Source organism: Pogona vitticeps, chromosome 4 (genome assembly GCF_051106095.1).
Source record: "Pogona vitticeps strain Pit_001003342236 chromosome 4, PviZW2.1, whole genome shotgun sequence".
Lineage (NCBI taxonomy): Eukaryota > Metazoa > Chordata > Lepidosauria > Squamata > Agamidae > Pogona > Pogona vitticeps.
This window is the reverse complement of record NC_135786.1, coordinates 190,403,377-190,417,197: the sequence shown is the minus strand read 5'-3', so window position 1 is coordinate 190,417,197 and position 13,821 is coordinate 190,403,377. Positions and strand designations below refer to the sequence as shown.

The 13,821-nt window shown below is 40.8% G+C and overlaps 1 protein-coding gene across 7 annotated transcripts in view; it reads left to right on the top strand.

Moving 5' to 3' along the window:
* Positions 1 to 13,821, top strand: part of TRAPPC8 (trafficking protein particle complex subunit 8) — a 72,857-nt gene that overhangs the window by 48,284 nt on the left and 10,752 nt on the right. For all 7 annotated transcript variants that reach the window (XM_020790920.3, XM_020790919.3, XM_020790918.3 and 4 more), the window contains 6 exons: positions 1,090 to 1,186; positions 1,837 to 1,905; positions 2,002 to 2,042; positions 3,397 to 3,582; positions 8,826 to 8,927; positions 11,369 to 11,416. In XM_020790920.3, the coding sequence (XP_020646579.3) occupies positions 1,090 to 1,186; positions 1,837 to 1,905; positions 2,002 to 2,042; positions 3,397 to 3,582; positions 8,826 to 8,927; positions 11,369 to 11,416 (543 nt within the window). The remainder of the gene's footprint in view (positions 1 to 1,089; positions 1,187 to 1,836; positions 1,906 to 2,001; positions 2,043 to 3,396; positions 3,583 to 8,825; positions 8,928 to 11,368; positions 11,417 to 13,821) is intronic.

Sequence of the window (13,821 nt, the reverse complement as noted above, 5' to 3'; positions counted from 1 at the left end):
CTTCAATACATTCCAATGGAGGAAACATTGTTTCACACAGCGATGTTTCCTATGGGAATTTTCACTCAGCGATGGCAATCCGTTCCAATTGGAATGGATTAACCGGTTTTCAATGCATTCCTATGGGAAATGGTGTTTCACAGAACGATGTTTCACACAACGTTGATTTTTTTGGAACCAATTAACATCGTTGTGTGAGGCACCACTGTACTACAAGAGAAAATTGAGCAATCCATGCAAAAGATCATGCAGTTTTGATCCTCTGAGATTAGACTATCCAAAAACAGTATAAAGAGATTTTTAAAAGGTTACAGGAGATCTTTGCCATTGATTAAATGGAAGATCTTATAGGTCAGTTGTTTTTCTTCACCATGAAGTTAGCAGGAAAGGAGTGTATAAACTGAAAGCTAATTCCACACTTTTCTGAAAGAATAATCTTCATAGTGGGAGAGATGTGTGTGAAATAATGAATTGGAGCCAAAGAAACATAAGGTGAAGGGTGCAAGCGGAAGGTAACTTTCTTGCCCTTTGCACTCTCTTTTGCTTGGCAGCCCCTGAAATGCCTTTCTGAAATGCTTGGGAGGACGCGGCTAGATGAAATGGACTTTGCATAGGGAGCGAAAATAGGGTGAAGGGCACTTTCACTCCCCCATTCCCTGCGTCCAATAGAATATGATTGAACTGGGTTTTGTTACTTAAATCTTTGAAGGTATAAGCTTATTTTTCTTTTTAATGCATTTTTTAAAAAACAGATTAACTGTAAAAACATTTCAGATAACACAACAAGCCCTCCCAGCTTTATGTATAAGTTCCTGAGAGGTGTAATCTAGTGCCGTTAGGTATTCAGCATATGTAGTCTTGGTTGTACTAGGACCTATTGGCTATGCTTAAATCAATATACCTGTATTGTGAACTGTGCTGATCTAGCTCTTTCAAAAAGAGCTCTGAATAAAACTACTTAATGCCTTTTTAAAAAATCACCACATTGAATCTTCTGCATCCTAAGACTCACCAAATTTTTGACATTATTTTTTTTACCTTTGGGATCAATGACTTGAATCTCTTGTCTCTTTGTTGCTTGCTTATTAGAGTGAAGCCGGTGTAAAAGAATTTCACCTGGTGCAAGTGTCTAGTAACAGCAAAAACTGGAAACTACAGGAGTCCATACATCTCTCTGAAGACAAAGGTATTTGTGAACTTTATACCCGTATATAACAATTCAGATTTTATTTGTATAAATGCTTAAGTGATCTTAAGAATTACAGACTAAGTTCTACTCTCAAAGCAGGGTTTTTCTTGCATGTTTTCAGCTACAATATCCTTTACTACTGAAAAGCTGCAACGTTATGAAGTAGATATGAAGTAGATTGTGTCAATTTGGTATTTAATAATATTGAATAAATCAGTGACTTTGTTTTAAGAATATAAGAACTAGCAACTACATTTTCAAAACTATCAACAAATATTCAGGAAAGTTGTTAGCATATCGCTGTCCAGCAATGAAATTTTGGTTGCAAAATCCTAATTTTGTCACAATTTGTTATAATTTTTGTCCCAATCACCATTCCTTTTCTTGTATATGATGTAGTAGTATCTAGGTAAACAATGGGGTATGTTCAATAATATCATTGCATCAGAGATGCAGAAAAGTAGTAAATGTTAGTGGCATGATTATGTTTTTACATGTTGATTCACACACTGTTCATATGTAATATGTCTGTGTCATAAATGTTTTGACGATGCATCTGTCTCTGTTACAGTATAGGATTTTTATCATTTTAGGGTAGTACAATATTCTATTATTCTGTATTCATATTTGGTTATTATTCTTAACAGATATTAAGCTAGCTAACAGAGAGAAAGGAAAGCTATGCTTCAAAGCAGTAAGGTGTAAACATTCAATAGGTATGTGCGGTTTCTTTAATGCATTATTTCTACAGTCATTTTTTTCTGATTTTGGAGACTGACATTCCCCCCCCCCCCCATTTTTTCATTCTATAGAAATGTGTACATTTGCAGATATTGTTTTTGGAAATGAACAGGTACGTATGTAATACTTTTGTGTCTATATATTGAGCACACAAATCTTACTACTGAGTATGAGCTTGGTTGAAGAGAAACTCCTTAGCTAGATCTGTGTATGTATATGCACATGCAGACACATAGTGAGAATAAAGCCAAATATGTGGACAGCCACACATTTTTAAAAACTAGCTTTAAATGTAACTGACTTCATGTGCAAAGCTAAGAAATCCCAATGAACCAAGAAAATCTTTTAAGAATTTTGATAACTGCTTAGGAAGAATAGCAGTCTCTCTTCCATGGTGTGTATAATAGTTTTAGACAGATGCACAATATGGCCATGGTCAATGTCTCCACATCTGACTCTTCCATGGAGTTTGTTTCTGAGCGCCATTACAACTCTGAAATCTTCTCTATTCAGAAAGTTATCTGAACCTATAGTGCAAGAGTTTTTAAAAAGTGTAATTGGAAAGGGAGAGGACAGTAATTTTCCCTATAAATCATTCTTCTCTTGAACCTTCAGACTGTTTTTTGAACTTGAGTGATGTAAGAAAAATGTGGGGATTCTGTGGGAGCACTACTCAGGAGTAAGGATGGGCATGACTTAAGTCAACCCAAAGTAACAAAATTTGTCAGCGCAGCACCGCAGGTACCATTCATTCCCTCTTCCCACCCACCCCAGCCAGCTGCTCTACTTGCAAGCCTCTGCATACAGCCCAGGTCACCCTCCATCACCAGCTGCCCAGTCTGGGAAGGAGCTCAGACTTGCCTTTCCTGCCCTTTCCAGCAGCAGAACACTAAGAAGAGGAGGTGGGATGGGGAATTCTCTGTGCAGCCAATGAGTGATCAGCTGCCAGAAGAAGCAGGGAAGGGAAGCCCGAGCTCTTGCCTAGACCAGGCAGCCAGTGATGGAAGATGATCCAGGTGGTGCATGGAGGCTTGTCAGTGGGGCAGCTGGGGGTGGGGTGGGGAGAGGGAACGTGTGGCATCTGTGGTGCCACATCAGTGAATTTTGTTTATTATTTATTTATTTTTTGGACTTATATACCGCCCCATAGCACTACAAGCACTCTCCGGGCGGTTTACAATTTTAATTATACAGGCTACACATTGCCCCCCCAGCAAGCTGGGTACTCATTTTACCGACCTCGGAAGGATGGAAGGCTGAGTCAACCTTGAGCCGGCTACCTGGGATTTGAACCCCAGGTCGTGAGCACAGTTTTAGCTGCAGTACAGCGTTTTAACCACTGCACCACGATTTAAGTCATCTCCATTTCTACTCAGGAGGCAAACTTGGTGTACATGGGTCTGGATTATGCTAGGGTTAATATTTTATTAGGCATTTTCAAAGCAATATACTTTTTTAAAAAACAGATAATCAGTTCAACCAGTCCATGTGCGGATTTCTTTTTCCGAAGCTTATATTCTGACTTAAAAAGAACACGAACACAACAAAGTATGCAAGCTTCTCAAGGACCAGCGAAACAGTCTCTTGACAGTTCTGTTAGACTGATACAAAAATGTAACGAAGTGGATTTGAATGTAATTGTATTATGGAAGGTATGTATAACAGCATAACGTAAAACCACAGGCAGTTAAAATAATGCATCCTGAAAACCTATGCATATAAAACTGCAGAGGTAAGTTCTTCAATATTTCTTGCTGACTGAAATCTTGTTGCTTTGTGTACTAAGTAACACTTAGATTAGCCCCATTGAATCAGTGGAATTAGGGAGGAGTTGACTGCCCAAATCCTCACTGATTCAATAAATTTACTCCAATTGTGACTTACTACATCAAAAAAGATTCAGCCATTATCAGTTCATTACATAGTACCACAGACTGTGGAGAATGAAATAGTTTTAACATGGCTCCCAAAGGATAAAATTTGTCAGCCCTAGTTAGTGTATGTTCCATACTTAGTTCACTGACAAAGGGAAGACTATTCCCAATAATGGCCCATCTTCTGAAAACAGAGGACCTGGAGAAAAATTTCTGCTGGTCTTACTAGCTAGGCAGATTTGTATGGGAGAAGGTAGTCCCTTTCACATCTTTGTTCTCATTTGTTTTAAACCAGTGCTTTGTTGGGTAGAAAGCAGTGCCTTGAAAGGCACCCAGAAATGAACTTGCAACCAGTGAAGACCTTCAAGTATTTGATGTAACACATATTGGTTAGTACTGTATAACCTAGCAGCAGTATTTTAAATCACGATTTCCCAACATGTTTCCAATGAAGACTTACTTACATATAACATAGTGATTAAGTCTCAATGTTACCAATGAATGAACAACTAAGTTCCAGGAAGAAATTTGGCATATTCCATGTTTATCCAAAAATAAAGAATATTTTTAATCTAGAGTGGTACCCATGTTGGTCTTTCTCAGCATGCTGGGAAAATTAAAGGGGAAAAAAGCAGGGTGGGAAGGAAGAGAAATAAAAGCAAAATAATGTGACATTTAAAATGTTAACTGATTTATTTCATATCAGACAAAAACAAATAAAAATTAAAAAAACACATTGTTGCACTTTAGAAACATCAACGTTTCAGTGCAAACTTTTGTTGATCAAGTCTTCCTCAGACCCTGGCACTGAGACTTGGTTCACTGTGGGATTATATTTACCACAAAAAATCAGAGGCCGTGGATTACTGCAAATACAGGAGGTAGCAGAGGAAGAAAAAAGAAGCCTAAAAGATTGTATCAGTACAAGCAGAGAAAAATTACTGAAAGCAGTGAAAATGGAGAATATTTTGAAAACAACAATTTGAAAGGAAATTAAACAGCTGGAAAAATAAACCACTGCATGGACAACACCTGAGAAATATCGATGGAAAGCATGATCATAATTAAACATGGGCATGGCTAAAACTGGGGGCCCTTAAGAAAGAAACTGAAGGCTTGATTTTTGCTGCACTAGAACAAGCGCTCCAAACCAACGTGATCAAAGCTAAGATCCAAGGAGCTAGTGCTAACAGCAAGTGTCGACTCTCCCAAGAAAAAGATGAAACTGTGTCACACCTCATCTGTGAATGTCCAAAGATTGTGCAAGCAGATTGCAGAGTTAGACATGATAGAGTGGCAAAGCTACTGCATTGGTCATTATGCAAAAAATATAACTTGCTGGACTCCAAAAACCTGTGGAAACATCAGGGAGAGAAGGTGTCAGAAAATGAGGAAGTCAAGCTCTTGTGGGATTTCCAGATCTAAATGGAAAGACACATTGAACATAACATGCCAGACGTAGTAGTAACTGAATGAAGAAATGTCTGGATCATTGACGTTGCAATTCCAGGGGATGCCAGAGTTGAAAATGAATAACTGGAAAAACTAACAAAGTACAGTGGTGCCTCACAAGACAATTTTAATTCGTTCAGCAAAAAATGTCGTCTTCCGAAAACGTCGTCTTGCAAAATGTGTTTCCCCATAGGAATGTATTGAAATCCAATTAATGTGTTCCTATGGGCAAAAAAAGTCAGAACAAAGTCAACTTTGGTTTACAAAGGGTTTATTAAGTGCTCTTTAATGTCATAAATACTGTGCAGGTGATTTCAAAAATTTCAATCAATAACTTTAACTTTATAAATATCACAGAAAAACCTTTAAAAATCAATGAACATGAGGCAGGAACATCTGCCTTCATTGAAACTGAACAGAAACAGTCACTAACAATCATTGAATTGTGCGAAACTCTTCAGAAAGTGCATAAACATACAGAAACTCTTCAGAAAGTGCATGAACATACAGAAACCAACAGTACAGAAACTTTTTAAATTTCACATTTTAAAGTGAACAAGTGAGTCTTTGGGTCCCCGCTGGTGTTGGCACAGAAGACGAGGGTCAGACGGTCTTTCATGGGCTTGTGGCCAGGCAGCTTGCTCTCTTCTTGAGTGAGGAAGGCTCTTTTGGGCATCCTCTTCTAAAACAGCCCGGTCTCGTCACAGTTGAAGACCTACTGTGGAAGGTAGCCCTGTGTAGTCACAACCCCTAGGAATTCCGTGGCAAAGTCTTCAGCTGCAGGAACATTGGAACTGGCAGCCTCTCCATGCCTGACCACGCTGTGGATTCCAGATCTGGTTTTGAAGCATTCAAACCAGCCTCTGCTTGCTTTGAATTCTTCTGGCTCGGCTGAGTTTCCTGGCTGTTGCTGCACAAGGTCTGCATACAAGGCCTTGGCCTTCGTGCAAATGATAGCCTCAGTCACTGTGTCCCCTGAACGCTGCTTCTCTTGCATCCGCATGAGTAGCAACTTCTCCACCTCCTCCAGAACAGCTGGCCGGTTCTTCACGATCCTGGTGACTCCCTTGGCTACATCTGTGGCAAGGATCTTCTCCCTCATATTCATGATGGTCCCGATGGTGGATGGATTCCTCCCGTACTCCCTGGCGATGTCCATGATTCGCATGCCTCCGTTGTACTTCCTGATGATCTCCTTCTTCATCTCAAGGGTAATCTTCTCCTTCGTCATCTTCCCGGCCTCTGGAAAAGTAGGCTTCTTGGGACCCATGTCAGCAGGTGCTAGGTTCACAAAAACAAAAGGCAGTGCTTTACATCTGCTTCACCTTCCCACCACTGGCCAAAACTGTCCTGGACAAACAAGTGGCATAACACCCCCCCAGCACAAGCTAAGGAAAAAAAATCAAACTTGGCATAAACCCTCCCCCAACACAGGAGAACAAATGCATACCTATCTTTTGCTGGCCAAAAAGTTCTGAAAAACTTTAACTTCACCAAGGACCACACCAACTTCTCCAAAGACAGGATGCCCTAACAAAAAAATAAAATAAAATAAAATAAATAAAATTTAAAAAAATCAAACTTGGCATAACAGCTCCCAGCACAAGCTAAGAAAAAAAACTTGGCATAACATCCCCCCAGCACAAGCTAACCCCCTAACATTCCTGTGCAACTTACAAAAAATAAAATAAAATAAAACTTGGCATCAACCCTCCCCCAGCACAAGCTACGCCCACCACCTTTCCTCTGCAACTTAACAAAAAATAAAAATCAAATTTGGCATAAAACCCCACCACCAACACAGGAGAACAAATGCACACCTACCTTTTGCTGGCCAAAAAGTTCTGGAAAGCTTCAATTTCTTCAAAGACCACACCAACTTCTCCAAAGACAGGATGCCTCCACAACACAGACCACACCAAACACAGGATGGCCCACAACACAGACCACAGTTGCTCCTCACGAAGTCAACCTTGGAGCTGCACGTGGAAAAGTGAACCCAGGCTGCATTGGGGAGGCTTTTTAAATCTTCCCAGCACAATGCACAATGCATCCTTGGTATTAATGGTTGACATTTGAACCAAAACAACAACAACAATAAAACCCTGAAGACATTCGTCTTGCAAAAAAGCATCTGTTAAAAAATGGTCTTGCGAGTCATGGACCCAACTGTCCAAAAAATCATCTTGTGAAAATCGTCCCTAAAAAGAATCGTCTTGCGAGTCATGGACCCAAACATCGTCTTGCGAAAATCGTCCATAGGAAAAACCATCTTGCGAAGCGCCACAGCGATCACAAAAACCAGTCGTCTTGCGGGTTTATTGTCCCATGAGGCAGTTGTCTTGTGAGGCACCACTGTACAGAGACCTAGTAATTGAAACATCTCACCTCTGGAAGAAACACACTTCAGTGGTCCCTGTCATTGGGACTTTGGGAACAATATCAAGAAGTTTTACGCAGTACTATAAGCAGCTGCAGATCTCAGAAATCACACCATCAGATCTACAAAAAAGGCAATATTAGGAACTGCATACATACTGTGCCGATATTTAACAGATATTTAGGTTTTTGGTTAAATCTTGTATCTGTTATATAATACCAGTCAATGTCTTAATAATTTTGACTATGCCTGGTGTTTTTGAATCATCATCATAGAGCTGTATAGCTGAAAGGGATCCTGTGGATAATTGAGTCCTGCTGGGAAGCACAGTGGGAATCAAACTCCCAGCCTCTGGCTCTGCAGCCAGTTACCTAAACCAGTGAGCTCCCTAGCTGCTACCAACACGATGAACTATATTGATTAACTTTATCTAGATACATAGCTGCCATATACTAAGTCAGGGCATTTGTCCACCTTGCTTAGTTTTGTGAAGTGCAGCTGGCAGCATCTCTGCAGGATTTTTCCTCAGGCTTTCCTGAATCTTTTTAGTCTCCTGTCCTTGGATTAACCAGCCCAAATCCAATTTATCTTCTAAAATCAACAAGTTCTGTTCTTATCTGAATTGGTTGTTATGGGTTTCTTGGGCTCTTTTTCCGTGTTCTGAAGGTTATTTTCTAACATTTCGCCAGTCTCTGTGGCTGGCATCTTCAGAGAACAGCACTCTGAATTGTTTTCATTTTATTAGTCCATGTTAGGCTGATTACTGATTTATTTATAGAGCAACACCTATACAGTATTAGATCCAAGGGAGAAATCAGCAAAACTTGGATTAATTGCAGATACTTACAATATTCAAGCCCTATGTAGCCTTACTTTAGTAAGTTGCAATTAGAATGGGACCATTTGAATCAGTGGAGCTTATAGAGGAGTTGACTTCATTAAATCCCCATTGTTTTAGTGTCATTTACCCTGCTAAGCAACAGGATTTTGGCCAGAGTCTTGGGGTGACAGTACTATACCCACACCATTTGATAATATCTTCTACTGTAAGACTGTGAAAAGGCATTATTTTAATCATACTTTTGTAAATTCTTAGCCATGAGTTAATGTAACGAGGGAGACTTACTGCAACTTTACACTTTGCTACTCATAAAATTGTGCGATATAATATGGTCTATTTCACCTCCAGGCATATGTTGTAGAAGATAACAAGCAACTCATTTTGGAAGGCCAGCATCATGTTGTGCTTACTGCAGTAGGGAAGGAGGCTGTTTCTTCTCCTCAAAAACAGGTATTACAGATGTGTTCACAAAAGGTTTGCTTTTCAGATTCCATAAAGCTATCTTGGTATAAACAGCATTAAATGTTTAAAAATAACTATTTTTCAGTTGTATTTTATCGTGATGAATTACAGTGCCATAAAACTGGAATATATACCTTGCTTTTATTAGTTATTTATGTATATAAACACCTGGGGCCATGGCTTTATTCCCGCTGCTTTACAGATCTTTAACGCGAAATCAGTTGCTCAGCTACTATACGGCGTCCCTATTTGGTTGTCCTCACTACACAGCTCTGTGGAGAGAGTACAATCTGTATTTTTATACAAAATCTTTGGCCTCCCTCACTGTGTTCCATACGCAGCTCTGTGTCTTGAAGGTGGCCAACACAGAATTGAGACTAGGGCCTGGCTCAGATTTCTCAAATACTGGGTCAAAATTTGTTTTTTCTCTCCTAAGGACACCCTATTGCAAGCGTTGCTAGCCGATAGCCTGCTTCCCAATGGCTTGGCCCTATTCACAAAGAAAGTTAAGACTCTAGGGCTATCTCCCGACCTTCTGGGCCTTATACCCCCCTCCAAGGTGTTTCCAACCATCAAAAACAGGGTCCTGGACATTGAAGGGCAAACTTTGTTTAGTGCGGCACAAAAAGTCTGCTCTCCACTTCGTCTTCACCTTTCACTCACTCTCGGACGCAGCCCAAGCTACCTATATTTCCTTGAACAGCCACTAGAGCGCTGGGCATTTACTCTCGCCAGATGCAACATAGTTCCATCAAATCTAGTGCAGGGCAGATACTTGGGCCTACCTACAGACCTGAGAACCTGTCCATGTGGCCAGGGAAAAACTGAATCTCTGCATCATATGCTATTTCATTGCATTTTGTACATGGATATCCGCCTGCTCCACCAGTCGGTCTTTCCCCCCTCCTACACGCGATGGGATGACCTAAAGAAAACCCAATACCTTTTAAATGGTACTAACAAGGAAGTTACTGTATCAACTGCTCGATATGTTCACGCCATTATTCAGAGACGTCGCAACATGCCCTCTCTAAAATGAGGGGGTTAACGCTGTTTTTTTCTGCACCCCACTCGCATGCAACGAACCCTGTATGCGTATTTTACTGTATTTATTTTGCGGCTCCTTCTGCTGTATGCCAATAAAGGTTTATTATTATTATTATTATTATTATTATTATTATTATTATTATTATTATTATTATTATTATTATTATTATTATTATTATTATTATTATTATTATTATTATTAGTATTATTAGTATTATTATTATTATTATTATTATTATTATTATTATATAAACATAAACATGTGTGTTAACATATATACATAAAAAGTTTAAGGTAGGTCTATAAGCTGAAAATTGAAAATATGTTGTTATAACCTCAAGAAAAGTCAGTCTGTCATAGATTCTAGGAATAGACGTGTTGAACAATTATTTTGAACACAGTGTTCATGATGTAAAAAAAAAGGGCAGGGGGAAGATTCCAAACACTCATTCAGATCAAGTTCCAAATATTTTTCTTTATCAAATATTTCTATCCTGCATTTCCCTCTTACATACTTGTAGGAAGGCTAAAAATAAACATCTAAATCACAGTAGAGGAAAACAGTATAAATATATGTACAGTTTTTGTCTTTAAAAACAAACAAGGTAACACAGTGGGGGGGGGGAAGTTTATTCATTATATGATTCATATCCTACCTATCTCCCAGCACTGATACTTAAGAAGATGAACACTTTCAAAAGATTCTCATAGGGTCATGCTGTAACTTAGTGATAACAGCAAGAAGCATCAGTCTCTTAACAGTACCGGTACTCAGAGTCAATCTCTGTCACTCCATACAAGGAAGGAAATGTTTTACAGTTCTTATGGTGAATTGGGAGTTTGCATAGGAGAATAAAGATAGCCTGCTCAGGATATAAGTTTCCTGTGCATCTGTATTTGTCTCTTTGGTCTAATGAAGATGTAATGTTGACTTCCTTCTAACTACAGTGGTGCCTCGGTTGACAAGGATAATCCGTTCCAGCAAAATTGCTGTAGAATGAAATTGTCAAGCGAAAGTAAAAAACTCACTAAAATGGGTTGAAAACCGGTTCAATACCTTCCAATGGGCGAAATACCTCGCTGTAGCGATCACAAAATACTCATCATTAAGTGATTTCCTCGTCTAATGAGGTAGTCAAGTGGGGCACCAGTGTACAGGTAATAAATTATTGGTCAGTCTTGGGGAAAAGTACACTTTTCTGGAGTAGTCTCCACCACCACCCCAAAAAAAGCAAGAGGGAGGTAGGAAATTGGCACTCTGATTAAGGCTAGCCAAAATTTCCTTTAATACATGATCTGTAACTGACTTTAACACATTTGATGGTGTTAGACTGTGTTCTGCATACTGTGTCTTAATTTAATCCCTTTCTGGTTTTTTTAAGGGTTTTAAAAAAGTACTTGGGAATTCTGACTGGGAAGACTTGGAACAGGTATTGTTATCCTGGAGAAAGATAAATTTGTATCATAGTGAATCCTGTCCTATTTTCTGTTTAAATAGTATGGGTCTGGAAAACTTTTTCAAATACTTAATTAAATACTGATAGACCATTACACAACATGAGTGTGACCTGTACTGTATGAATTTTGCTGGAATGAATAATTTGCTTCTATTAAATGAAGCATGTATCTTTGGCCTAGTTTTCAAAATGATCACAATTTTGTGTGTGGTCTGAAGAACCCCATATGACAGATAAGGACTTGACTGACATAATAGTCCCTTCACAGAGAAAACAAGCATGTCAGGCAAATGGCAAAGAATCTAAGATAATTCTGTAGTATCTTAAACGCTAAAGGCAGATTCATATTGCCTTACATGGTTGCATAAGGGCAGTAGCATAATCAGTGTTATGATTTCTGTGGCTGTCCCCATCTTCTGTGTCTCTTGAGCCTTGTGGCTTCCATGACTTCTGTCACCTATCATTTGCAGATTGATGGACTATGCAAGTAAACTCTTCATGTGACATTCTTACCATACTAAATGGATGTTTCTTCTTCGTGGCCTCTGTGAATACACACATATGGGTTTAGTCTGCGCCTGCGCTGACATTCTCGGAGCATTCCAGAGCTAAAAGTAACAATTTTATGGTATGATCCCCCATGAGGCACAAGCTCCTCCCACCCAAGATTCCCCTCAGTTCCTTTTTTCCGCCGTGCTGTAAAGTTCTACAGAGCATAGAGCTATTTCCACAGGGGTTTTTTCCCCTTAGCTTATTGATCAGTTCCCTCTAAATTGGATTCTTTCCCTTCTCAATTATCTAATCTATGATCCCCCGTGAGTTCTTTTCTTTTTTGCTTGCCAGCTACTTGGCTTACCCCCCTCCCACACACACACACTTCAACTGTTTGCTTCTTTCTCCTTTCCCGCCTTTTTCGGCCTACTCATTTTGACTCTCAGGCACATTAATGATTTTCTGCCTGAGTAAGCTACATCTTACCCAGATAGGTGCAGGCCGCAGTAGGGAACCCGACAATACCAAGGAGTCCTTAAAATCTAAGTCTACATCAACAGAGGAATCCTCGCCAGAGGCTAGCAAATTTGCCTCTGAGGAGACGACGTGCCAGCTCTACCTGCACAGACTTCGGATCACCTGATAGCCTCTCTGCTCCAACTGGCCATTTAGTGACTGCGCTACCGTCCAGTCCGGCCATGGCCCTTTTAGCCCTACATGAGGGCGGGCATTTGACGTTCCTGAGTTGGAGCTTAAGTCTCTCTATCTCATGAGGAGAAGAGAGTGAAAAGGAGGCATGTCTCACCACACCCTCTCTATGAGCAACCATGAGAGAGACTGGTGAATCATCGATGGATGATTGTTTCAAGGGGCTTGTTCAAGGGACCCTGCAGGAGTTAGGGCTCTGTTGCCCTGTCCCTTAGAGAAGAAGGGCCTCCTGTTGCCCCGGTCACCTTCCCTGACTGTCAGTGATTCCTCCTGACATGGGAAGCGCCTCTGTGTGTGAGTGCTGCACACCAACCCTCCTTCATGCGCCTGCTCATGTAGCTGCGACTTCTGGAGGGAACTGCACACCGAGGCTGTAGATGTGCCAGCAACATGTGGTAAGGCTTGGGTTTTCTCTTTGGGGATACAATGGGCCCCTTCAGCTCCTGCTGCTAGCCCTGCATGTCAGTGCTTTGCCTGTCTGGGGTAAAGCCCTTGGGTGTTTGGTTTATTGGGCCTGATTTATCAGAGGCCTTGTTCACGTGCCTGCTATTTCCAAAACCAAGTGCCGAGGCGAAAGCTTTCTGGCAGCATTTGACAGCCCTAGTTTGCCTCTGAAAGGGGGGGCTGCAGCAACGCCCACCACTAGCCCTGCTAGTCGGTGATATTCCTGCCTGGGGTAGCACCTGCTGGTGGCTGTTAATTTGGCACAAAACAGCCCTCTTTATCATTGGGCTCGCTCACAAAGTAGCCTGCGGCCCTGTCTCAGCTGCCAGTGCCCGCATAGGCTCATAAGGAAAGGACTCACAAGGGTCCACCCGAGAACCCTGCCGCTGTCTGGTAAGTCTGGATAATTTTCCTCAGGTAGGTCCTGTCACGCTGACAAGGTTGCATAGCACCAGTCCCTTTTATTTGGGATAGGAGCTATGAGCTCTTGGCCACCATCACCATCCCGCTCTACCTGGCATCATTCTGACCCATGGGCTATGGAGTGCTTTATGCCTCCGCTTAGGCTTCACAGGTGTAGTGCTCCCTCGAACTTGGTAGCACAATGTTCGCAGCTTTGACCGAACCTGCTGTTAATCCATTCAGCCTTCTCCGTTCTATGACTGTTGAGCCTGTGCTTGGTCAGGCTCGTGCTAGGTCAGTCTTCTCCTCTGTTCATCAGGAGGGTTTTCCTT